Source organism: Sus scrofa, chromosome 8, assembly GCF_054392235.1.
Source record: "Sus scrofa isolate SSC_HxYL_T2T_F1_AM1 chromosome 8, Sscrofa_HxYL_maternal_Yorkshire_Landrace_v2.0, whole genome shotgun sequence".
NCBI classification, from domain to species: domain Eukaryota; kingdom Metazoa; phylum Chordata; class Mammalia; order Artiodactyla; family Suidae; genus Sus; species Sus scrofa.
Window position 1 is genome coordinate 11,634,046 of NC_139390.1, and position 27,187 is coordinate 11,661,232.

A 27,187-nucleotide genomic window follows, 5' to 3' on the forward strand; every position below is an offset into this window, starting at 1 on the left:
TCACTGGTCCACACTTAGAAACGTATGCATAGTTTATTGCCATTTGTGTGCATGTGTCTGTACGTCTCTTTGTGTGTGTTTAAAGCAGTATGTGCTTAAAGTATATGCCCAGAATATCCCAGGAAGAAAATGCAAGAAACTGGCAATGTTGGCTTCCTTAGGGAGGGGATGAGAGGTTGAAGCTGGATGTGAAAGACATTTGTTTTAAAGTTTTTATATGTTCTGAAGTTTGCAGCATATGAATAAATTATCTATTCAAAATATAAATAATGACATTTTTAATGAGATAATGAGGTTAATTAAGTGACTCACAGTGTTTGGCACGGGGTCACCAGGCAATAAATGGCTATTACATTTGCCATTATGATGTTAAAAAGGAAGCGGATAACAGTGGTGGAAAATGGAAAAATCACAGCATCCAATGAGCATCCAGGCTGTGGGGATAATGAGGATGGTAATGGTGATGATAAAACTGCAAATATTTATTGAGGACTTACTATGTGCCAGGCTTTATTCTAAGCACCAATGCATTTCATTTAACCCTTTCGATGACTCATTAAGGAAAGGACTATCATTATCCCCATATTATTGGTGAGAAAGTTGAGGCACGGAAAGGATGGAGAATTGCCCGAGGTTCTACAGATAGAGAGACGGTCTGATACTACAAGGAGGGAGGCCCTGCCATGGGGAGGAACTTAGAATGTTGAAAAAGCAAAAATCACATCAAGGCACTGGCGCCTTGCTATGAGAGGAAGTGGGGGAGGTCAGATCCCATCAGGCTTTGCAGGCCACTGGCCTCCCTGTGGTTCAGGGTTCAGTCTTCTCCATCCCTTGCATCTGTTGACAACTGTCTGTTGAGTTTGGCAAAACAGCCTGATTATCTCAACGGAAATGACTGGTCTTCAACCCAGCTCTTGTTAGAGGGGACAGGTCTGCAGCATGACCTTGGGAGGGCACCAGGCCAACATGGGATCCCATCCCAGCCTGGCTGTTTACGCACCGAATGACCTTGGATGAGCCCCAGAAACTCGATGGGTCTCAGTCTCTTTTTCTGTAAAACGAAGCCATTAACCCCTACCTCCCAAACTGAGGATGAAATAAAACCAAGTCTGCATCTTGCCCCACAGTGGGTTGTCGACAATCCTAGTTCATGGCCCTCCCTTCTCCTTCGGGAGGTACGTGGTGGACGTTTTGGAACGTTCTTGTTTTCTCTTAATGATGGTACCATTTCCAGCCATTCCCAAGCTCATCACGGAGATCAGCCCTGGGAGTTCAACCTCATCCATTTGGCATGTTTATCATCTCGCCACTCTGCTCCTTGAACTCTGCTAGGGACAGATGCTCAGGTCATGTGATCTAATAACAACGCTATCTCTAAGGAGGGGGCGTTTTCGGTGGGCCGTAGGATGATGCTAAGTTAGAGAGGACAGAGCCCGGGCCCGGAGAGAGGCTTGGAGCTTCACAGCTCAGCAGCGAAAGCTGCTCTTCCCATTTCAGGAGACTCCCCTGCCTGTGCTCTTAAATTAAAATAAGTTCAAACAGCTCCCCCCTTGCCCCCTGCCCCACATTTTCTTGACACACTTTTTACCCATTTAGACGATTAGGAAGGCTCTTTCTTTCTCAGGACGATTGACTCGAGGGCTCCGTCTTGCACTTAACTTTGCCATCGCTCAGCCATTTCCCTCCCAGACTGCCAATTTCCCACCTCGCCGTCTCCCCTGATTTTCAGTGTCTTGTTAAACAACAATTTCTTTCTCTTTCTCTAGTGCCCGAGACTGGGAAATTACTTTCTTTAATCCCAGCCCTATTTGTCCTTTGAAGGCCGAGAATTTTAGAAGCCTGCGTGGCTCTGAAATGGTTTTCAGTTAGGACTGCTCTGGTAAAGCACTGTTTTTGTTTGTGTGTCTCTCACCTCGCACATATGTGATGCTTCCTGTCAAAGTCCGGATGGCTGCTCCCTTTGGCTTAACTTTAGAAACCTCTGTTTTCCAGACACGGGCATGTCTCCATGTCAGTGGTCAGTCTATGTCTATAAGGGTTAACTGTTTTAATCCCCTTATCATGAAGTCAGTCCCGGGTGCTACGTTTCCATCTCCAAACGCAATTAAATGTGCCCTTTGGGTGTTTCAGGTTTTAATCATTCTATACGAGCTGGGTTCCCACGGCACAGAAGGGCTTTCTCCACCTCCTCTCAGGTGGAGTCTTTCTCCAGGAAGAAGATGAGAAGGAGGAGTGGTGGGAAAGTTGGAATGAGGTGTGACAGCTTTTTTTCCAGAGGTCAAATCCCTTACTCTTCAAGCACCTGCTCTCCTGCGGGGCCCAGGCTAGGGAACCAAGCCTCACCAACAGAGGAGTGGGCTTGGGAACGGCCGATCTTGAACCCTGGGAAACACCTGCCTGGACCAGCTTTGTTCCTGGAGGCCACAGGATAATAATTTCTATCTTCTCCTTTAATTGAGAAAGCAGAGGCATTTCTGGCTGACTAAAGATGTTATGACTGTCATGGTGATTCTGGACCCTCTCAGCATCAGATCCCTGCCGCGATGCTCTAAGCCAGTGCTTGTCCAACTGTTGGTGACATGGGCTCCCCAAACCTTGGCTGTGGCCTCTTCCTAGGCAAGGTGAACAATCAGACTGCTCTAGAGCCTGGTCAGTGGGTTGAGCCCATTGGATGCTCTTGAATGTGCTTGCAGTGTCCAATTGCCATAGCAGTTTTCAAGGTTTTCCATCTCGTTTTCTGGACTTATCACAAACTGGTAACAAAAGTTTGCAAACTGCAATGATCCACAGGCCACAGCGTGAATGCTTTAGGCTGTGTGTCTTTGAGATCCCATCCTTGCAGTCCCTGTGGGAAGCCCAGGAGATTTGCTGGGAGGGTGTCTCTCCCCCCCCCCACTTCAGTGCTTGGTGAAGGTGGGAAGCTGGTCTGTCTGCGTGAATGGTCTGCCCAGATGCTGGACTGTCCTGACCGCCAATAACTCGAGTGCACTGCGATCTCTGAGCAAGGATCCTGTTTGCTCCTCACGCCTGGCTTGGCATTTAGATGGGAAAGGCAGTTGGGTTGCAATCCTTTCTCGTGTCATAAAACCGAGGAAAATATCCTGGCTGGCAGTCAAGCCTCACAACAATAAAAAAACAAACAAACAAAATCCTCAGCAGGATTCCAAATGCTGACACCAGCCACAGTCGCTCTCCTAGAGGCCACTTCACGTCACTCCGCTGAGGGTCATTTTCCAAAGCTAATTGCCCAGTTCTTCCAGGCACTGGTCGATGCTCTTTGGCTCTTGGTAGAAGCTACACGCAGGGACCAATGTTCTTTTTTATTATTATTATTATTATTACTCAGTGAAGTTATTAACATTTATCGTTGTACAATGATCATCACAATCCAGTTTTATAGTATTTCCCACACCCCCAGTGCATCCCCCAACCCCCCAATCTCTCTCCTTTGGAAACCGTAAGTTTTTTCAAAGTCTGTGAGTCAGTATCTGTTCTGCCAAGAAGTTCATTGTGTCCTTTTTTCAGATGCCACATGTAAGTGGCAGCATTTGATGTTGGTGTCTCAATGTCTGACTGACTTCACTTAGCGTGATAATTTCTAGGTCCATCCATGTTGCTAAAAATGCCGGTACTTCGTTCCTTTTAATGGCTGAGTCATATTCCACTGTGTATGTTCTTTTGAGCATAACAATAACAGCCACAGAAATCTCCCTTCCCTTGACCCAAAACCAGGACTGAGAAACCTCAATACTTTGACGCCCAGTTGAGGAGGCTGCTTTTTCGAAGGGGTGGACTTGTTCAACACTAACAACAACAAAAGGGTATAAGCAGCACCGAGAACACACAATGACAATGATTACACCTTTGTAACAACATCTGTGTTGGAAAAGGAGTTCCCAAGGTATGGCACATGCCTCTCCTTGGCAGATGGCATTCACTAATCGCTTTTCTTTTTTTCTGATCTCTCAACGCGGCTTTAGAATCTCAGTGTAGAATTCAAGGCCATGACCAATGTACAGGACATGATAAATGGAATGAGACTTTCTTGGCTTCCTGGCGTAGTGATTTTGAGTTCCATGTGCTCTTCGCATGCATTTTTGTTTTAACCCCCGCCTGTGATGCAGGTCTTGTGATGCCCAATGTGCATAATCAATTCACACATGGGAGAAAGCTGGGGTCCGAGAAATTAAGGCATTCAATCAATATCACATAAGCGGTAAGCGGCAAAGTGAAAGCTGAGCCCCGATCCTGGCTCTTGGCTCTCGACAGCCCAGGAGGGGACAAGTATTTATTATGCTCCTTCTGTGTGCCAGGCTCTTATAATTTGTAGCTCGTCTAATCTTCTAAATCGTAATTTGTGCCAACCTGCGAGGCATTATTCTTCCTGATTTTCAGGTGAGGAGGGTGGGATTCCGAGAATTTAAACAACTTGTTCAAGGCCATTATAGGCAGCAAGAGGCTTAGGATCTGAACCCACGTTTCTCTGGGTTCAAAGCACATTTCTTTTTCTTACCACCCGGCCTCCACAGCTCAGCCTCTGCTTGCAGGGAAAACACTGCTGGGAGCAGGACACGGCAAAGGCATTCGGAGGAGCGGTGCTGATGACAGCAGCAACTTGAACATGACTTCAGTGGTCGACATTTGGAGAGAAATGATTAAACGAACCCCACCCTGGGATATCTGGAGCTATGATAAATGATTAATGTGATGACTATGTAGAAACATTAAAAATGTTTACCAAATAACATTAAGAAATGGTATGTATGCTGATTACATTTATGCAGAAATTATGCTTATAGATGGATAAAGAGCAAGAGGAAACACAAAGAAAATACCTTTTGGTTGGGAGGTAAGATAATGCGATGCTTTAAAGTTGTGTTAAATATGACTCTTAAAAATTTTCAACGCTAAAATAAAGTTGGAGTGTCCAAGCGTCAGGAAAAGCTGGCCAAAGGAAATAGACAGAAATAATCACCCAGTAAAAAATGTGTCCTCGAGATTTGAAAGAATACATTTCCAAAATAACGAGAAGCACGCAATGGCACGTAGAGTGAAAACTAAATACTGATTCAGAGCAAGCAGAGGAAGCAGTATTAGAATAAAAAATTGAAAAAAAAGAGTTCCTGTTGCAGCTCAGTGGTAACAGACCCAACTCGTATCTGTGAGGATGCGGGTTCAATCCTCGGCGGTTAAAGATCTGGTGTTGCCGTGGGCTGTGGTGTAGGTCACAGATGCAGTTCAGATCCAGTGTTGCTGTGGCTGTGGTGTAGGCTGGCAGCTATGGCTCAGATTCCATCCCTAGCCTGGGAACTTCCATGTGCCACAAGTGCGGCCCTAAAAACAAACAAACAAACAACAACAAAAAAATCGAAAAATAATTTTAAAAAATTGAAAAAAAATTTGACAAGGGGATTTCTGACTATTTAAAGTGGGAATTTTGCACACTAGAGCCCTCTGGAGGTGCTATGCAATATTTCTTTCATTTCTTCAATGCATTTGATCCTTCTCTTTGGATTTCAGGGTGAAAGTTCTAGGTAGGGACTTTGAAAATGAATCACACTTTTTTCCTCCTAGATGCCATAGGGCAAGTGGATTCGTCTGAGTTCTAGTACTTCACATGTGTGACTCAAAATCTCGTCTTCCCTTTACCAACCTTCCAAACCCACAACCTTCCATTCAAGAGATATTGACTGGGCGCTTATTGAGATCGAACCTTGCAAGGCCCTAGAAATAATGCAAGATAATCAATCTGTCCTCAGGTGGCTCTGAGTCTAGCACAGGAGACAGATGAGTGGAGTGACAGTTCTTATGCAGGATCTACCAAGAGGCAGGAGACCACGTGTGCAGAGTGCTGGGGCATGGCGGGGTGGGCAGCTGCCCCCGCTGAGAGTCAGGCAGAGTTTCTCAGGGGAGGTGATGGGTGACGAGAAGGAGGTGACAGATGCAAGGATGAGGAGAAGCTCGCTGGGAAACTTGCATGGGAAGGGGAGGGTCGAAACAGTGTTCCCAGTGGTTTGTCTGTACTGTGCCATGGAGACAGGAGAGCCTGACCAGTGTGGAGAACGGCAGGTGGTTCGTGCCACTACAGGATGGCATTTCGGACGGGAAGGGATGTGGCTGATCAGTAGCAGAGGCCCGACCGTGGAGGCCCTTAAGTGCAAAGTCGGGAGCAGAGCCATGGACCAGGGCACTAGAAACTGTAGCAGAGTCTAAGTCATCTTCTGAGACCAGAAAGGATGCATATCCTGAGACTGCGGGGAGAGAAGGAACATTCTGGATGACCTGAGGTCCCCCGTGGAGGCTGGACAATGTGAACCGGAAACAGGTCTACTTATAACGGGTCTGCAGCTCCCCACGAAAGGGAACCTGCCTCATCCCTTCTTGTAAACGCCCCGCCCCAGTCCTTTTGTGCCTGGCACATTGTCAAAGCCACCCAAACTGTATCTTGGTTAGATGAGGGACTTAAAAAAAAAAATTTTTTTTTTTTTGGTCTTTCTAGGGCCATACCCTGGAGATATGGAAGTTCCCAGACTAGGGGTCCAATCAGAGCTGTGGCTGCCGGACTACATCACAGCCACAGCAATGTTAGATCTGAGCCGCATCTGAGACCTATGCTGCAGCTCATGGCAACGCCGGATCCTTAACCCACTGAGCGGGGCCAGGGATTGAACCCAAATCCTCAAGGATACCAGTCAGGTTCATTACCGTTTGAGCCACAAAAACCAAGCCAAACTACCTCAAATCTTCCAGGCTGAAAGCAATGCTGTTTTGACAGTGTCTAGGGAGAAAGAGTGGCCCCCTCTATTGTTGATGGGTGATGAGTGAAATTGGCACATTCTACTTACGGCCATCCTGGAAGTGTGGGGGGAGCTTTCCTTTAAAGGCTTGGGACATGGGTTCTGCATTACCAACCCTCATTTTCTTGATGGGTGAGGAAATGAAACAGACATCAATCATTTCATTTTCAATCTGAAAGGCTTATTCTTTGAAGCTATTTAAAGAAAACCGTTCCTGCACCCAGCAAACATTTACATACACGAACTGCACAGAAGTGATTTTGAAACGATGGCCATTTCAGACCCTGAGTTAGAAAGGGCTTTCGCTTTGATGAAAGGACAGGCGAGAATTAAAGAAGGACCAGACTCCTGGGTGTGCTGACCCACAACGGCTCTTCTCCTAAGCTCTGAATACTCGGGACTCCAGTGGATGACTCAATTCCACTCAGGAGAAAGGACCAGAGACCCTATGAGAGTGAGTGCACCTGGCAAAGAGAAGGGAGCTCCACTTGCATTTATCTCAGTAGAATCCAGTGAGGGAGAGGTTATGCCCTGTTTCCCAGATAAGGAGACAGGCTCAGAGAGGTCAAGTAACTTGCCCAGGGTCACACAGCCAGCAAGTAGCTGTCCTCTGAGACATCCTCTTGCCTGCCTGACCCTCAAGCCCAGGACCCGGGGTGAAATGCCGTGCTCTTTCCAGGACAGGACTTTCTCTAGAATTGTACCATTCAGTTACATTTTGTACCTTCTGGACTCAAGCATCTTAAATAAACGTATGACTTACCTTCCAGCTAGATAGAACTGCCTAGTGTTCCCCCACTCCCCAGCCTTCTCCATCCTTCTCTGACACTGCTCCCTGTGGACCCTCTGTCTGGTCCATCTCAGACCACCTGCTCATCTTTCAGAATCAATTCAAAGGCAGCTCCTCCTTGAAGACTCTGCATCTCCCACACCCAGCATCCCACAATCTGACAGTACTGGTGCCTGGAGACAGACTGTGGGTTCAAATCCTTAGTCTGCCACTCATCAGCTCTGTGCGTTTGGGAAGTCACTTTCCTATGCCATTATTATTATTTTCTTTCTCACCTACCAGGCAGTGATCTCCTGCCGGGAGGTGGAGACCTGGCACCCAAGAGGGGTCTCAGAGATGATGGTGGGATGGACGATGAATAGCAGGCAAAGGGACCTGGTGGGAACTGACTGCACAGGCAGGTCACGTGGGCTTGGACTCCACCCCTGCCCCCCGCCATTCCCATCCAACATGCCCAAGGACACGTTCCTGAAATCCCACCTCCTCTCCATTGTAGGTCTCTCATTCCCTCCCCAGAATACACTGATGGAGGGGTGCTGTCACCTCCACATTAGGAAATGAGTCCCTGTCCACGACACGCTTTGTGAAACACACCACCCAGTTTCTGGGATGGCAAACAGTCACTCACACATCCGCCTTCTACCAGCCCCAGCCCCAGCCTCAGCCTGGATAACTAGCACAGGGACACTTAATCAGCGAGCCTTGGCCTCCCAGAGGTCACTGAGGAGACCTTCAGAGGGAGCAATGCCGCACCTGGTCAGGGCGCATCCCTGCTTGGCCACCTCCTGCTTCCGCTCCACGGGGACCAGCAAGTCAGCCATGGCGCCCCTCAGCATCTCGCACCTCCAGGCTTGTGCTCGGAAGCAACAGAGGGAACGCAGGCCGTCTGACAACTCAAATCAAACGACAACAGCTGTTCTGGTGTCACTTCAAAAGCGTCAGGTCACCCGGAGTCCCCACCCGAGTGGCAGCAGGCGCGTGTGCCAGGCAGCATCATTAACTGTCCACAAGCTGGGGAGCTGGGCTGCAGGGCTCCCCCGCGCCCGCCTCCAGGTAGGGGAGCTGCCTCGGTGGGCATCACACCTTCACTGACCTCAGACCTCCCCAAGGATGATTCAGAATGTCAAGGGAGTAAACGAATTTGTTTTGGCAAAGCTAGGCGATTATGATTGCTTCCTTTCTGTATTGCTTAATTTTGTCTCTTGAAAGACAAAGCTTATTGAAACTTCAGATGTCTGGAGTATTTTTTTTTTTTTTGGCTGCATCTGCAGCATGTGGACATTCCTGGGGTCAGGGATGGAACCCACCCCACAGTCATGACCCCAGCCACAGCAGGGACCATGACAGGTCCTTAAGCCACTGAGCCACCAGGGAACTCTGAATGTCTGGAGTATTTAAGATCTCTATCCCTCTTTTCCAAAGCAGGATGCACTGATTTTTAAAATTCTTCTACCATTTAGAAGGCCAGGATTAATAGTTGCCTACATAACCGTCTAACCTCTTCTTCTGATACTGGGCGTGGTTACGGAAGGTCCTCGGACCGCTGTTTAAATAGCACTTCATAACGACTTTCTGAGGCTTGAGGCAAAGGCCTGGTTCCTCAGGGGATGGTGAAGACCCCTGGTCATCAAAGAGTTACATGAATGCATTTGAAGACTGCTCAGCTGTCTTTTAAATATTAGGCGATAACAGTACTAGGGAAATCTTAGATTCTGGTTCTAGACCAAAGAAATAACTTCTGTGGAACTCCCGTTGTGGCTCAGTGGGTCAAGACTCCGGTATTGCTGTGAGCTGTGGTGCAGGTCACAGACACAGCTCAGATCCTGTGTTGCTGTGGTTGTGGCACAGACCAGCAGCTGCAACTCTGATTTGACTCCTACCTAGCCTAGAAACTTCCATAGGCCACTGGTGCGGCCCTAAAAAGAAAAGAAAAATAACCTCGGTTTCTCATTCCCAGTGACCATGGACAGGCCAGGTCTCATCATGGAAGACACTGCCCTGCTGGTTCGGGGCCCCAGTTTGAGATTCTGCCCTGCCACGACCTGCCAAGGGGCCCACAGCTGCTCCGAGGAGCTATGGACGGGAGGCTGGCTTCTACTTTGACTGCCTTCTGGAGACCCAGAGATCCTTCCCTGGGCTCTCACGGGCCTGGCACAACCATGTCAGCTCACCTCGCTGGAGCTGTAACCCGCTTGGCTGCACTGGCCTCACCCACCCACCCATGGGCACCACATTAGGAAGGAGGCCACGTCTTCATGGTGCCGGGAAGACAGAGCGGGTCTGTCCTGAACCAACCAACAGATGAATGGGTGATGGCACGAGTGGCAGCGAGAAAGGCAAGCGGCCTCTGAACCTGGATGAGGAGCCGGGTCGGTCAGGCGGTGTCAGGCCGAGGGAGGGCAGAGAGCCGGACGAAGGAAACCCGCTTCCATGGATTGAGGCTTAATATCCTCACATTAACCTTCCAGGGAACTGGCATTTCTTGGGGCAAAGTAGATTAAGGAGCCAGTGAAAGACGCCGATTCCCCCATCAAGGCAGAAAAAGCTCTACCCATTCCTATCAGTATCATCGTTCTATGAAATATTGCCATTTTCAGCAACACGGGTGGACCTAGAGATTGTCATACTAAGTGAAAGAAGCCAGACGAAGACAAATATCATTTGTCACTTATTTGTGGAACCTAAAAAAATGATACATATGCCATCTACCCACTGTGCTACATGGATTGAGTGGCCAGAGGGGACCTGCTATGTATCACAGGGAACTCTAGCCAATGTGCTGTGATGATCTATATGGGAAAAGAATCTGAAAAAAAAAAAAAAAAAGGATGTGTGTCTGTGTGTAACTGAATCACTTTGTTGTACAGCAGAAACGATCCCAACGTTGTAAATCAACCATCCTTCAATAAAACTTGAAAAAACGAAAAAAAGAGAAGAAACAGGCTCACGGACAGAGAAAAAATCTTATGGTTACCAACGGGGAGGCAGGAGGAGGGCTGAATGAGGAGTTTGGGATTGACAGAGCCGTACGATTATGTGTAAAATAGATAAACAACAAGGGCCTACTGTATAGCACAGGGAACTACATATTTGATCTCTTGTAATTATCTACAATGGAAAAGAACCTGAAAAAGAATATATAGCATATAGTATATATACACACACACACATACACACATATATAACTGAATCACGTTACTGCATACCTGAAACTAACATAACATTGTAAATCAACTATAATTCCACGGAAAAATTTTTAAAATCATCATTCTACTTTCTTACTAGAAAGACGGCAGTTTTGCCACGAAGCACATAGATTCTGGAGTTCAAGTCCTGGTTCTGCCATTTGGGGGCGTCCTTACACCCTCTGTGCCCAGCTCTCTTACGGAAGGTGCAAGTGCACATGGGCCCTTGTGAAGGCTCCTGCTTCAGGTGTGTGGGGGGCACAGCATGCAGCCAGCACTCCTCTAAGCAGCATCCTCTATTTAAGTGTCTCCTCCCTATTTAAGCATCTACTCTCTATTGCCCTGAACCACGAATGGCTTCCTGTGTCAGCATCCGCAGAGGGGTTGGTGGGGTCCCCCTTCCGCAGGTACGATGTCCTCAGCCCCCGTGGGCTGGAGTCCGAGAGAACGACAGATGTGAGGACCAGAGAGGGCCTGTGGACCCCAAAGAGAAGGTCATCATTTTACTGATGACAATAAGGGGAGCTGGGGGCGGGGTAGAGGTAGGGGAGGAAGAAATTCAGCATTTATGACTCTGATGCTAAAAGCAGCTAAAAGATGGCGTAAAGCATCTGTGCAGGATCTCAGCAGAGAGTTAGCGACTGAGTCTAGGATAGACTGCAAAGTTCCAGGTTCCTGCGTGGGGTCAACTGAGGACACGTCTGACACGTGCAACTTTTTCTGCCTAAAGAGAGGCATCTTCAGATGGTTTAAACCCAACCTCTCCTACCCCTGACAAGACGCAGCATTGTGAGGCAGCTGTCTGAAAACCTGTGGCTAGAACAGCACTGCAAACCCTCACTCACCCTTGCTCCCCACCCCCACTGTGCCGGCAGCCCCACAAGGGAGCTAGTTCTTTTTTTTTTTTTTTTCCTTTTTTTTCAGGGCCGCACCCATGGTATATGGAGATTCCCATGCTAGGGGGTGAATCGGAGCTGCAGCTGCCAGCCTGTGCCACAGACACAGCAACACTGGATCTGAACTGCATCTGTGACCTACACCAGAGCTCACAGCAACGTTGGATCCTTAACCCATTGAGCGAGGCCAGGGATCGAACTTACGTCCTCATAGATACTAGTCAGGCTCATTACTGCTGAGCCACAACAGGACACCCCCTCCTTTTTTTTCCATGTTTTGAAGTTTTATTGAAGTATAGTTGGTTTTCAATGTAGTGATAATTTCCACTGTGCAACAAAGTGACTCGGTTACACATGTACCCACATCCATTCTCTTTCAGATCTTTTCCCACAGAGATGGTCACAGAACACTGGGGAGAGTTCCTTGTGCTCTACAGAAGGTTCCTGTTGGCCAATCACTCCATATACCTCAGTGTGCATAGGCCCATCCCAAACCCCCAGTCTATCCCTCTCCTCACCTGCAGGGAGCCAGTTCTGAATGCAGAACCTGGAGGTTTGGGAGAACAGGGCCTTAGCTCCCCTGGCTGGGAGCCCTCCCTTCTCGACCCACCCTCCTGGGCAGATCCCAGTGGCCCACTGAGCAGGAACTAGGTGGAGAATGACCTGGCTTATGGCTGCCAAGATGGCGGGAGTATTGGGGTGAGGTGGTGGGGAGTGACGTTGGCTGTGGGCTCTTGCCTCACCTGGATTTGGCTCTGGGGAATCTAAACTCAATGGAAAAAGGCTCTTCTCTCTCCACCCAGAAGGGGGACCCTGTCATTCCCATGTTTAACCCTTTCAGAGGCTCCTGGCCCAGGAGCCTGGCCAGTTAGTCACTCTAAGACCTGGCTCCCAACTTATTCTCTCTCTCACTTCTCCTGGCTCCTCCTTTCATGTCCAGCATCACCAAACTGCTTAGAATTCCATCCTCTTCCTTCTCCCTCTGAGGGAAATGCCCTGACCCCTCCTTTTTCTGGTTTAGCTCTATTTATTCTTTCACATCCTACTCAGGCATTGCCTCCTCCATGAAGCCTTCTCTGATTGATGTCCACCATCTGGAAACTTCTTTCATGGTAGCCACCATCATGGTAATCACCGTTTTGTATTTAACATTCCCTCTTTAGGGGTCCAGCCCTCGTAGGAAGGAGTTTCTGGATAACGGGTACCGTGACTTTTGGCTTTGACTCTCCAGCGTCTAGCTCCAGCACCTGGCCCATTGCAATGAGGGCATGACTTAGGCAACTTTTGTCCAAACCATTCCTCATGCACAGGGAAGAAAGTCCAGCTAAAGCAATTCAGCATCTCAACATATACAAACGTGAGTGAGCTTACGGGGTTGTGAATACACACCAAAATTCACCAGCCTGAATTAAGGATAAAGAAATGACAGCATAAACATTATGATGGGGTGGGGGGGGCTGGGGAGGTGACCTGCTACATCAGGACAAAGAAGGAAGCCAGCAACTCAGAGGCCAAGGAAGGTGGCACATAGCCTCTGCCTTCTTGTTGATTCTGGAAGACAGCACGTGCTTTATGGAGGAAACCGTGTTCTCCACTCGTAACAAGATGCCTGCAGTTCCACACTCCAAACAGGTGTGATACGTGTTACCCCGTTAGACCAAATACAGAGGCTCTAAGGATTTAAGTGGGGAGAGAGTTTTGCCGAAAAGTTCGTTTTCTAAAATAAAAATGGACTTTATAGCCAAACCAGGAAATCTGTTACATGTTACACAGAGAGCCCCTAAGACGCCTTAGAAATAAATGTCTAAATGTCTGTGTGACAGCACCGGGGTGCATTTCCGCAGGGGACTCTCTCTGGAGGACACACGGGGCCTCCGCAGGGGTGACTGGCCCCTGGAGGGAGACGCAGAGGCCGTGGACTCAACCACAGCGCATTAGCAACCTGAGGCAATCAGAAAGGACACAGTGCCAAGGCATTGCCAGCCTCTGAATAATTTCTTCCAAGGGTCATACGAATACAGAGAAGAATCTCAACCTTCACACACACACACACACACACACACACACGGCCGCGTTCGCCGTGGTATGAGAGAAACATATCGTGCTATTTGCCTTCATTCTCATTCCTTGGTTCGAGATACACTGACAGTTCTAAAATGTTTTTCAAATTCACCAGGAAATATAATCAACCCATTGGTCTTACCCTGAGGTAGTTGAGGGTGAAGTTTGTTAGCCCCATCCTTGTGATGTTTTTGGACAACTGATCCAGGACCTGAGGATCTTGTGCCTAAAACAGGGAACAAAAAAAAAATCGTATATTTCATCCCTGCAAGACAACACCAAGGAAGTCCTTGACGGTGCCACGGCTGCTGAGCAATGCACTCCGCACATTGTTGATTTCGCTCAGAGGGGCAGGGGGCGGGCTGATGGAGAGAATTTAATTTGCCTTTGGAAGACACCTGCATATAATGCTTAAGGACATTTTTGGATCAATGGTGCAAGGCTCACTGCCATGGAGAACCGAACTGAGTCAGGCGTGCTTTCAGGGCTTGGGAGAAACATCTTTCCTTCTTGGGTAGAGAGGCCCTGTGTCTTCAGGAGGAGGGTCATTTAATCTGACCAGGATACCCCACTGGGTCCTTAGTGCCCCCCTAGGGAAGGTGGGGCCGATGGATTTGGCAGAGCCATTCTTTAGGGCTGGCCTTTGGTGCTTATTATAACAGTGTTGCTTTTAACAGCTTGCCATGTGGTGGGGAGTGAGGGGGGGTGGTCTCTATTTGGAAACTTTGCAACTTCCATCACATATACATTTATTTAAGAATTCTAAATTTTCCTCCCCATTAGGTCAAGGCTGGAAACAGATATTCTCAATAATTTTCATCCTGATAGTTCCCATTGTGGCTCAGAGGTAACAAACCCGAAGAGTATCCATGAGGACGTGGGTTCAATCTCTGGCCTCACTCAGTGGGTTAAGGATCTGGCGTTGCTGTGAGCTGCGGTGTAGGTCACAGACAAAGCTCGGATCCTGTGTTGCTGTGGCTTTGGCGTAGGCTGGCAGCTGCAGCTCTGATTCGACCCCTAGTCTGGGAACTTCCATTGGGCACAGATGCTGCCTTAAAAAGAGAAAAAAAATTCTCATCTTCCACGACTGTAAGGGTACGCATCATATTTTCCAAAATATTAACTCCATTTTAAAAAAGCGTATGGTGGTTCCACGGCCACCCCAATGTTCTGTTGAACCAGAGGGGGAAAAAAAAAAAAGGAGCTCCCATCGTGGCGCAGTGGTTAACGAATCCGACTAGGAACCATGAGGTTGCGGGTTCGGTCCCTGCCCTTGCTCAGTGGGTTAAGGATCTGGCGTTGCCATGAGCTGTGGTGTAGGTTGCAGACGTGGCTCGGATCCCTCGTTGCTGTGGCTCTGGTGTAGGCCAGCGGCTACAGCTCCGATTAGACCCCTAGCCTGGGAACTTCCATATGCCTCGGGAGCGGCCCAAGAAATAGCAAAAAAAAAAAAAAGACAATTCTTTCTGGATTCTTTTCTAAGGTGAGTCTCTTGACTGACACTCTTTGTTTCTGTTTGTCTTCCCTTCTTTCTTTCTTGGTATAAACAAACTGTTGCTAAACAGAGGAAGTCTTAAGTAAACACCCCTTTGTCTCCAGGTCTGTGTTCTTGAGACTCTCTAGGTTATACCAACACCGTCATTTATTCTTTTTCTCTACTCAATTTTCCTCACAGCCACACCACCACTTGGCTTTGTGTCTATACATTTTTAACAATGTAGGAGAAAACAGTCAAAGCTGATCACTTTTCACGTCAATTTCGGGAACGAGGGTCCTCCATGGAAAATGAAGCTGCCTCTCTACAGAGAGGCATCAAGCAGTGGTGGCCAACCTCGGGCGCTCACGCTGCAGGTGAAAGACAGGACAGTAATAACTGCCTGGAAAGACGTGTTTGCCTTCTTCAAGCCAATCGCCAAGACGTGCAGAGGTCCTACTATGTGCCAGGCACTGGCCTAAGTGCTTATGTGCACTCAGTCCTAATCCTCCAACCCAGCCTCTGAGGCAGGCTCTATCACTGTACCCATTTTACTGATGAGGGACCAGAAGCACAGAGATGGCATGTCTCTTGCCCAAGGCCACACAGGAACAGGGACTCAAACCCATGACATCTCAGGCCCAGGCTCCTGACCACTCCCTCTGCTGCCTCTCAGGCTGTTTGGAGGCTAGTCAGAGGGGCTACTCCGGACTGCTTCAGGGAGAGCGGAGGATGTGAATGGGGCCATGAAAGTTGCAAAGGACCTGGGGCTCGGCTCGGTGGACAGGTGGATGGGCTGAGTGGGAAAGCCACAGCAGAGAGCACTGGGCCGATGGAGAGGGCAGAGGCTGAGTTAACCAGTGAGAAGGAGGGTGCCGAGGATGGAGGCCAGGGGGGAGACAGGGTGACCCTGGGCAGCAGGGACACTGCTTCTCAGCCTGGGTGGTGGAGTCAAAACAAGCTGATGTGAGATCTTGAATTGTCCCTTTTGGGCTGGAAAACATGGGGCAACTTATTAAACCCCTCTGAGCCCCCTTTGCCTCACTCTGAACATAGGATAATAACGCACCTCTTGCAGTTACTATAGAGATTAAATATTAAAATTTTTTTGGCTACTCCCACGCCAGGCAGAAGTTCCCAGGTCAGGGATGGATCGGGTGCCAGGGCAGCAACCATGCCAGACCCTTAACCTGCTGAGCCACCAGGGAACTCGTAGAGGGAGTAACTATAATGCATACAAAATACTCAGCACAAGGCCCAGGGTAGCAAATACCCAACAAACGCTTGCTACTGTGGCTTTTCATCCTACAGGGTCTTAAAAATCAGGCTCCCGAACTCTGATTTTTCTCCAGAGCATTTTCGCTGAAACCACTGCATCATGCGTTCTGGAAGGACTGACCTGACCCGCTCCTATCAAGTCTTCGGTGAAAACATCTCTCTAGATTGGCATCGACGCTACCCTTGCCGCTCGTTGGCGCTCAATAAATCTGATGTGATTTACAGCCAAAGGCAGCCAAGAGAACCCCAGATCGTCCGCTCCCTTCCAACGCCGAGGTTAGGAAGGGTGCAGACGTCACGGATCTGAGGCACAGGCGGCCCTGGGCTTGTCAGGTGGTTCTAATCAAAACGGCGAAGTGTTTTTCTTCCTCCTGGTTTTCTTCCCTTCTCCATGTGTACACAGCATGTTTATTAGCCTGGGCAGAGCCGTACTTGATAATGACAGAATGGAATTTTAAGAAAAGTACAAACAGTTTATTGAGGTAACCTCCATGTGGAGTTTAAAATAATAAGGTATCAAAAAAACAAAAAAGAAAAGAAAGAAAAGATCTCGCAATGCACCAAACTCAGAGACACAGGAGGGGGAGAAGGGGCTGGGGTGGAAAATAGTTGGGGGAAAACTGGAAATGACGCACGGCCTAAAGTGTGAAGACTCTGGGAGCTTCTCCTTTTTGAGTGAAATGAGGGGAGCAAAGGGCAGAAAGTCAAAGAGAAATGCGGTTACTTACATGCATGGCTAGAATGCTCCTTGGGACTAATTCTCTGTATTGTCTAATGGTAAAGTGCCATGTTTTTATTCTCATGAGATCATCAAAGGTGAACTCCAAGATCAGTCTGCCTTCTGTGCATACCTGGAAGGGACAAACAGCAGCTCAGTGGTTACATTCTGTGTGATAGCCACGTTTTGTGACTTACATGGCAGCCACTCACTGTGGCCTTCCTGACTCCCCTCTGGTGACACGGGACGTTGACAAAGATATGACACTTGATGTACCCAGGGAGAATCGAGGCGCATATAAGCTCTGGAAGCAGTGGGGTCAAAAGACAGCATAGGAGCTCCCGTTGTGGCTCAGTGGTAATGAACCTGACTGGTATCCATGAGGACTCAGGTTCGATCCCTGGCCTTGCTCAGTGGTTAAGGATCCTGCTTTGCTGTGGCTGTGGTGTAGGCCGGCAGCTGCAGCTCTGATTTGACCTCTAGCCTGGGAACCTCCATGTGTCTCGGGTTTTGCCCTAAAAAGACAAAAAAAAAAAAAAAAAAAGGCAGCATAGCTCTGCTCACCAGCCATGTGCTTTTGGTAACACGGCTAGTTACCACTGAAATGCCATGAGCCCTCCTTTCTCTATGGGTAAATCTGCAGACAAAGCCCATCCTCTAGTAATGCTGATGTCAAAAACTGGTACACAGTGTGTCCTCCATAGAACTGGTGCTCTTTCACCTCCTTTTCCCTCCATTTTCATCATCCTTCCACCATAGGCATCTACCACAGGCATCCGAGCTCTGTTTGATTGGTAATCCTACTCGGGGTGAAAGTATCTAATAAAAGCACTCCTGCTTACATATGAGTGGCTACAAGGTTACCCAGCCAGAGGAAGTTTTCATTTCCAAAGAGAAATGCCAGAGGGCAATGCGTAACTCAAGGCTGTGGGTATCAGTTTCTGACATGTGGAAATTAGGGGCATGATTAGAGTATATCCCTTGAATCACATCCTAGCAGCCATGACAAATTCTGCTTGCACAAAGGGTCAGGCTTTGGGGTGGGGGTGGGGAACCAAACTGATCTAAGGAGATATATACTATTAATGAAATATATACTATTAATGAGCCTCAGAAACTCCTTGAGAGAGTGATCAGTGATGGGGTAGCGTGAATTTCGGCAGGTAGTTCCTATTTTATGTACCTTTCTTTTCACTGTTAATGACTTTGAAGTGGAAGAAGATGCTGGGTAGCCTCATACCACTCATCCTGTCTCAATGAACAGATAGGCAGTGGTGGCTGCTTATGGGTCCGGTTTAAATAATTACAACTCATTATTCAGTCCGTGTTTGCCTTAGAGACGCCGGATGACATGGTGGATGGGAACTTTGGTGTCAGAAAGTACTAGATTCGAATCCTGACTCCACTTTCCATTTCTTTTTTTTTTTTTTTTTTTTTTTTTGGTCTTTTTTTTTTTTTTGCTATTTCTTGGGCCGCTCCTTCGGCATATGGAGGTTCCCAGGCTAGGGGTCCAATCGGAGCTGTAGCCACCGGCCTATGCCAGAGCCACAGCAACGCTGGATCCGAGCCGCGTCTGCAACCTACACCACAGCTCACGGCAACGCTGGATCATTAACCCACTGAGCAAGGGCAGGGACCGAACCCGCAACCTCATGGTTCCTAGTCGGATTCGTTAACCACTGCGCCACGACGGGAACTCCCTCCATTTCTTTGGGAACTTTGGGAAAGTCCAATAAATTCCCCATGACTCCATTTCCTCCTCTGTAAAATGAGGATACTAATATCCTTAGGTAGGGCTGTTGGGAGAGTATATTAAATAAAACTGTATGTGTAGATGGCCTAGTATGGCACGTGGCACATAGTAGGATGACAGGAAATGACAGCTTCAACGATATCAGACATACAACCAAAGCAGACAGAACTTTAGGCCAGTGGTTGTCGTAATGTCCTATCTGAGACCTGTGGTTTATGAGCTGCGTCTCAGGGCTGCTGGGAGGACAGTGAGATTCCCACTCCCCTTCTGGATCAACCAGAACAGCTTCAGTTTGACCTGTTTTAAATAGTGGACTTTTTGTGCGTGTGCATGTGTCTTTTAAGGGCCACGCTGGACGCATATGGACATTCCCAGGCTAGGGGTCAAATTGGAGCTGCAGCTGCCAGCCTACACCAGAGCCATAGCAATGCCAGATCCAAGCCACATCTGTGACCTACACCACAGTTCATGGCAATGCTGGATCCTTAACCCACTGAGTGAGGCCAGGGATTGATCCTGCATCCTCAACTAGTTGGGTTCGTTATCCCTGAGCCATAATGGGAACTCCCAAACAGTGGAGTTTTGATCAAGCTTTTTTGGAGCAAGATTTTTTAGATTAAAAAAAACCACATAAAACTTTAGAAATCACTGCATTACACATCGTATCTCTTGGGATAGACCATGATGGAAGAGAATGTAAGAAAAAGAATGCATATATTTCTGTATGACTATACGACTATATCAGTTTGCTATACAGATGAAATTGGCACAACATTGTAAATCAACTACACTTTAATAAAAAAAATTCAGCCAAAAAATAACAATCAACTGAATAGGGAATATGATCATTTCCCAAACTATAGTCCATGAATGTATTTCTACCAGCCCTCTATGAACTATGAATAATCACTCCCTTCTCTGAGAATTGAAGACAAAAAGCCACCATGTATTGAGTTCCAACTATGTCCTAGGCACCAGCGTAGGTGGTATCTATTCTCTCTAATTTAAGGTAATATTTTCTTCCAATAAGTCAAACACCAGGGCAGGAGAATTCGTAAAGTGTTGGTAGGCAACTACTTTAAAAAGATGCTAATAACATCTGCCATTTTCATTTTATCAAAGGTCTCAGAAGCACTGTCCGATAATTATCGAGAATCTGGGTGAAGACCTCTAATTCAGATCCAATTAGCAGAATCTGTGGGTAATTTCAAGCATTTGGGCTCTTCGCCCCAAAACTCTTTGGCGGAGTGGTCTTCAGAGCCTGGTTTCTGGCATCTTCGTCAAGAGAGTGGAGCATGGGGAAGTAGGGGAAGACTTCAGCATCCCTGCCCCATGCCTCTAGAGCCTCATCAGCATCAGCGTTGGAATTAATTTACCAAGGTTTTCAAAAGAGTTGCATGGAGATTAAGCCACACAATCCCCCCTGGGGCATTAACAGGACAGAAGCCACCTGCAGTGAAGGCTTTCACAAAAGAGAGGTAACCACAGCCAGCTGGTGACAGAAATGTCTTGACAACACAGGACAGGGATATTTGGATGCTATGATCCTTTTCTTTTTAAGAGAGTGGATCATTGGTTGTTTAAACAAATATTAGTCCAGTTAAATGTCATGCTTTTTTTTATTATTATTATCTAATCTTATTTGTTTTGTGTTTATGAACCACAAACCCAAGGCAGAGAGAGGTTCTGGTTTACTTCAACTGGAAGAGAATTTCATAAAGGGAAGGCCTAGATGCCTTCTGATGAATTACTCCGCTGGAGCATCTCTAAGGTCAAGTTACGTTGGGTTCTTTGTATACTGTGACATAGCGAACCAGCTGAGGATGACGCTTGAGGTCAAACTGCTGCAGGCCTCTGCAGAGGAACGTTGCAACAGCCCTGGACTCCTCCTTTCTCAGCCAAAACCAAGGAATCAGCTTTATCCAGGGCAGAGCACCGCATACAAGAGAGGAAGCCCGAAAATTGAATCGAGTTCACTGGGTTGGGTGTTTTCTTTAAGGAAAACTAAATGACTGACTTCCTTGAATGAAGGAGGAGAATCTGGTCACCACTGATCTTCCCCAAGTAATTATACCCATGGCCTCCTCCCCAGCCGAGTGCAGCCTCTCCACCCACTGCCCCCATCATGGAGGTTAAAGGAAACAGAAGGCTTTGTGATTTATTTTATATGCAACAATCAGCAAATGGAATAGGGGCACTTAAGAAAAAATACACATATTCCTTGTTTGGAAATGGTAAAAAAAAAAAAAAAACCAAAAAACCACAACGGGCATAGCATATGAAGGGGAATTAATGTTTTCTCTTTTTAGAAAAATTCTGTGCATTCCTCTTAATCAATACAATTAATGTAGCATTTATCTCAAGTTGGCCTTTTTTTAAAAAAAAAAAAAAAAAGCTGCCTTTCACTTGGAATCCGAAATCAAAAGGGTCCCCAATTAAGAAAACATTTTCTGTTGTGCAGAATTCATGTTACCGTACCGTGAGCTCTGACATTTTGTTTCTGTGGTAACCAAAATCAGCTGATTAGTTGGCATGGCAACAGAAAAGATGTAATCCCAGCAGACACACTCTAATCAATGCCCCCAGCACAGATGGTCTCCGGAGGATCAACAAGAAAGAGGCTGGCAGGCATTCAGCGGATCACGTGCTAGCTTGAGACTAGGCCAGGAATAAGAGGACTAAAAAAAAAACCATTTCTCAAACTAACCCGTCGCTTTTTAACCCTTTTCTTTCTTTGACTAATTGTAAAGCAATATTGACCGCGTAGCTGTATAATAAAATGATTCTTGTGTAGCTTTTACGAAACAAAATGTACTTTTTAGGCAGGAGGGGTTCATTTAATTTTCTTGGTCTTTACGCCTGGAACAGCATATATGGACTAGTGTTTTTAGATTAACAGTTGCGTAAAGCTCGTTGTATTTTACCTAGAGATGCCGCATATGAAAATGAATATGTAAATACATATCTACGCCTTTATTAGAGCAATAAGATCATTGATATTATAATAATTTGGTTAGAGTCAGGATAAGAGCATAAATGTATAAATCCTAGAGCATAACATGGTGTACAGACTAAGGCAAGAATGATTGATTGTCAAAGACATGAATGAGGATTCATATTGGAAAACTGGTTGGTTATTTCCCTGGCACTTTTCTATGGTGGTAAAAAAATCGCATAATACATAATTGAGATCAGAAAAAAAAATTAGCCTATGTTTATAGAAGTGATAAGGGTGTCTAGTTATGCCTGTAATTATGGTTCCAGTTCGGGAAGCCCCCAAATAACTCAACGTGTCTCCCAAGGAGGGGATCTTTTAGAAACTGCCAGAATTCACACCCTCTCAAATACAACCCAAAGGTCTTTGATTCTGAAAACCCTGGTGATTGCTCTTCTGATTATTAAGCCTTGTTTCCACGTTGATTTGAAATTGACTACAGACAAGCTTCGTAATGTGTATTTTAAAACTCTAATTATATATTTATCCATAATCTATAATGTTCCTAGAACCAGGAAATTACAGAATGGGTACTACGATCCTGAAGAATATTAAATATTACTGTTGATTAGGACTGCGGCTGATGTTTGATTCACCAGTTGACCAGATTTTCATAAAAGCGACTCAGAAACGCTGGGTCAGATGCTTTTTGGAGAATTACAGTTTACTGATGGTCTAAATTAGAACAACGTGAGAGTGCCTACACGTAACGTGCGAATGCCATGTACTAATAGCAGGCTCCCCTTTAAAAACAAAGCATCGGCTTCCAAACTATTTTTCTTTGTGATACTGACAGGTCATTAGCCCACTGTTTTCCACTAAATAGCCATCTTATTTTATTACGCAAAGATGAGTTATTTTTAATTAATATAAGAACAAAAGAAAAATGCAAAAGAGTCTTTGGGGAGTGTAATAATCACCGAGGAGCAAAAAGAGGGGAAAAAATGAATCCTTTGGAGTTTTCTAAAAATAAATGTGCATAATTAGCATTTGGACTAAGTCCATATAGCTAAGCTACACTTCCCAGAAAGTGATATTTTTCATCACAGTATGGAAATATTCATTACGAGAGTTGGCAAATGTAGTGCCATGGAAGAGTCAGATGGGAGATCTAAATAATTGAAGCTGAGGCCCATAGAGCTGAGATGAGGAGAATGAACGTCCAGGTTTTGGTGGTGGATGCCACCTGAGAGAGGGACGCTCCAGGATGGGGGAGAATGCAACAGAGGGAAACGGTAGTTTCCTTTTACGGCTGTACCTGCCACACACGGAGGTTCCCAGGCTAGGTGTCAAATCAGAGCTGCAGCTGCCGCCTATGCCACAGCCATGGCAACACTAGATCCAAGCCACACCTGCTACCTCCTCTGCAGCTTGCAGCAATGCCAGACTCTTAACCCACTGAGGGAAGCCAGAGATCGAACCCACATCCTCGCAGAGATGACGATGGGTCCTTAACCCGCTGAGCCACAAGGGAACTCCTAAAAACACCTTACTTTCTTAATTTGAATGAAAAAAAAAGCACTTTATCAATGCATCAGAAGAATGGTATTCTTTGTGATTTAAAACCAGTCCAGAAGGTACAGTACTATATCTTCAGAGCCGTTGACAGTGCTCACTTCTGAAAAAGTTTTGGCCTGAGGAAAAAAGAAATTGAGGGAATATATGAAAGGGCTCCTACAACACACATTTTTATTTTCAGTGGCTACAGGCTTTGGAAGTAGCTCCTTCATTATGGCCAAGTTTTATTTAATGATTATGGGTGTCTTTTTTTCCTGAAACCATAAGGCATTGCTGTGCTTTTCCTGAACAACCTACAAGTAACACGAAGTCTGCACAAACCATAATGGAGTGACGGGAAAAGACTTTCTCTGCAAGCTCAGGCTTCGTAACACTAGAAATGGCTCATGTATCTATCCACAGGGGGCTGTTACTGTTTTGTGTCTCTGAAAATAAGTGAGTCACGGACAGAGTAAACCACCATCTGGATAATCATTCCTTTCCATGCAGCAAAACTCTTTTCCCAGCATGGACTTTCGTAGGCAGTGGAAATCTTCCTGTCCCTGATTGACAACTTCCTCTCTGCTCAACTGTTAAAAAGGAAGAAAGGAAAAAACCCATCTCCTGTTCCACAGTTAAAATGTCTACGGACAAAATCAAGATCCCATAAAACCAAAGGCCTCTGATGATTTGCTTTGTGTTTTACAAGCATTTCTTCTGCCTTTGGTTTTTTACTCCGTCGTTGGCATCAGAAACGTTAAACTGCCCCACGATCAAAGAATACTTTACATAATCAATATTTTCTATCCATTTTTTCAGCAAAATTGTGCGTAGATTACAAACACATCCTCAGTTTCATAAACTGGGCTTCTGCCATTCACCCTGATAATTCAACTTCTCTTAACTATAAAGAGAGGATTGTCATTTGTGTTTTCAGCTAAAAGAGATAGCTGCTACCACTGGTATTACAAATTAGCTTCATGTTGAGTCTTAGTCAAAATGCAATGAACTAGCATTCATAAGAATAAACAACAGTTGCCAGATTCCTTGAGTAAATATTTGTTCTTACTAATTTTTCTCCTTGAGAGAGGATATAAGGAATCATTTATTGTGTTCCAGAAAGGTCTTTGCCCAGAGGAAACACTATATGTCAATTTTTTTTTTTTTTTTTGTGATGGGAAGGATCATAGGCATGGAATATTGAGATGAGACTGATTCTCTATTACTTTTTCATTTCACATGCTTCCTAGTGCTTTGAATTCTGCCTCAAAAACTGTTCCCTGCTCTTCTGCCCATTCTCCCCCGCCATGCTTCTCTTTCACAATCAACTTCTGTTTCTACTGTGCTCCTTGGCCGAACTGCTTGCTTAATACATTGATCAAAATCACAGAGATTCTTAAAATCTAGGGAAACAACTTTTAAAACTCTGAATTCCGTAATTTCTTTTAAATATTTTCATTCTCGTGTTCCTTTGAGATAGTTGAGTTGTGGTTAGTAGATTTTCATTCTCTTGCTTGTTGGTATTTGCATTCGGCTTTAAAAATTATTTCATTTTAGTAACAAAACTCAAGTATTGACCTCATAATAATTGGAGAATGTTCTTTTAGTTGTAGACCCTTGAGTAAAAACCAAAATTCTATGTAATGTACAGCATCATCGACTATAGGGAATAATATCCAGTATTATTCAAGTATTTGTATATTTGAAAGATACTAAACGAGTAGATGTTAAAAGTATTCATCACAAGAAAAAACCTGTAATTTATACGTAGCGATGGATGTTAACTAAACTTATTGTAGTAATCATTTCGCAATCTATACATATATAAAATCATTATGTTGTACTGTTAAGACAAATACATTGTTATATGTGAATTATATCTCAATTAAAAAAAAAAACACACACCAAAATTCTCATCTAGCAGCCTAAGTTTGAGAGGCAGCCAAACCTCTCGTCTCTTAGTCTGGAGAGGCTATCACATTTGACTTTGTGTGTTGTGTATCATAGGCACACACCTTGGCACAGGGTTCCCTAAGAGTCTTGCCTCATTACAAATGAAAAAGATCATCTCACAGTGCTGCAAGGGTCTGAGCTATGAGAAGTCAGCTGAATGTTCCAGAAAAAAACTATAATTATGCTCCTTTGATACACCCCAAGAAGACCAAGCCTTGCTCCTGAGCCCGCCCTGTACCTTGGTAAACATGGGCTTCCCATGCTGAGTGACCATCGCACACTGGTCGCAGTCCACCGTGATGGAGGAGTTGTGGTAGGACTCTTTGGAGTGTTTGAGGATGTAGTACAGGTCAGTCACCCCTCCTTCAAACACAGTGCTAAAGTAACGGGGGATGAGGGTCCTGCCGATAGCTGGGAGAGAAACACAGAGGAACAAACCATTAACAAACATGCCCGAATGGTCCATGCACCCCACACCTAGGCCAGACCTCCAACTGCATACAGATTATACGAGGAGGGGTCTATACCAATGACACTGGATATCAGGAGGAGAGTTTTCTTTCTCTCTCCAAATACCCCACACCAATGCCAGACCTCCGATTGGATACAAATTCTACCAGGAGGCAGAGGTTTCTTTATCAACTGCCATGTCCCTTTGGGGTTACAGTTTATAAAAGACAATCCCCAAGCAGTCAGGAAACAGGTGCACAGCCATCTTTCCAGATTTGGTGTCCATCAAAAGTCAATGATGTAAAGGTTAGTCCTTTAATCGTAACAGGGGCAAAGATTTTTGACTACGTTGGATCTCACATACATTCTCTAAGCGAACCTACTTTTGAAAAATAAAAGCAGCCCAACAACCTGGATTTTTTAATGGGTGGTTTGCAGACCAGTTCCCCAATCATATTTTAATTTAGTAGGAGTAGTAGTCACACTAATTTAAATTTGTATAATGCCACGCTTTGGGGTGTGTGAAGTGTGGCATGCGCTCCCTGGATCTTCAGAACAACACCAAGAGAGTCGGGGACTGAGACGCAAAAAAGGTTATGATGAAAGAAAACGTTATTAGGAACGTTTGAAAGTCACAAGACTGCTAAGTGGATAATCGAGGTCTCTTTCAAATCCGCAAACCCCCAAACACTTTCTGACGCGGTCTCCAGCTGCTTTCACGAATGGAAGTCTTTCAGAAGGGATCCGTACCTGCACACACAAAGAGATCCATGCTTTTCTAAATGTTGTTTTTCTGTCTGCTTCTGGAGTTGAAGAAAATGTCCTTCTAGAGTAAAAGGCCCATTTTAAGAGAACTTGATGCCTTCCACTTGGTCTAAATTGGTCTTTTTTATTCCTTGTGTCCTGTCCTGCCCCATTTCAGTGTGAGCGATTGGTAAGTAGCTGGGTCTTTCTGATATATAACGCTTAGAAACAGCTAACAAGCCCTAGGTTTAGCAGAGATTTTAAATCCTCTTACACTGAAAATCCCAACTCATAATATCAGGAATTTTGCCTATGTGCAGATTTGGAGGCAAAGTACTAAAGCACTCTCAAGTGATTCAAGGTTTTTAATAAATCTCTTACGATCCCTCTATAAGGCTCCCTGAAAGACAAAAATAATATTTAAGACAAATAAATTACCAAAGAGAGCTTTAGTAGGAAAGATCGCGCAATCTTCGCTCGAATGTTTTAACATGTTTAATTTCATTTTAAAAGAATCAGTATTAATCCATTTCATATGGAACTATATCTCTTTTGCACACGGATTTGGGAAAAAAAAAAAAAAAAGAAGCTATGAA

The 27,187-nt window shown here is 45.7% G+C and overlaps 1 protein-coding gene across 27 annotated transcripts in view; it reads right to left on the bottom strand.

Annotated features, from left to right (window-relative positions):
- LDB2 (LIM domain binding 2) overlaps positions 1 to 27,187 on the bottom strand; it is a 397,713-nt gene that overhangs the window by 58,045 nt on the left and 312,481 nt on the right. For 20 of the 27 annotated variants that reach the window (XM_021101043.2, XM_021101056.2, XM_021101053.2 and 17 more), the window contains exons 3-5: positions 25,636 to 25,808; positions 17,210 to 17,332; positions 13,872 to 13,955 (exon numbers count right to left, since the gene is read on the bottom strand). In XM_021101043.2, the coding sequence (XP_020956702.1) occupies positions 13,872 to 13,955; positions 17,210 to 17,332; positions 25,636 to 25,808 (380 nt within the window). The remainder of the gene's footprint in view (positions 1 to 13,871; positions 13,956 to 17,209; positions 17,333 to 25,635; positions 25,809 to 27,187) is intronic. The other 7 variants (XM_084971612.1, XM_084971616.1, XM_084971610.1 and 4 more) reach the window with 1 other exon arrangement.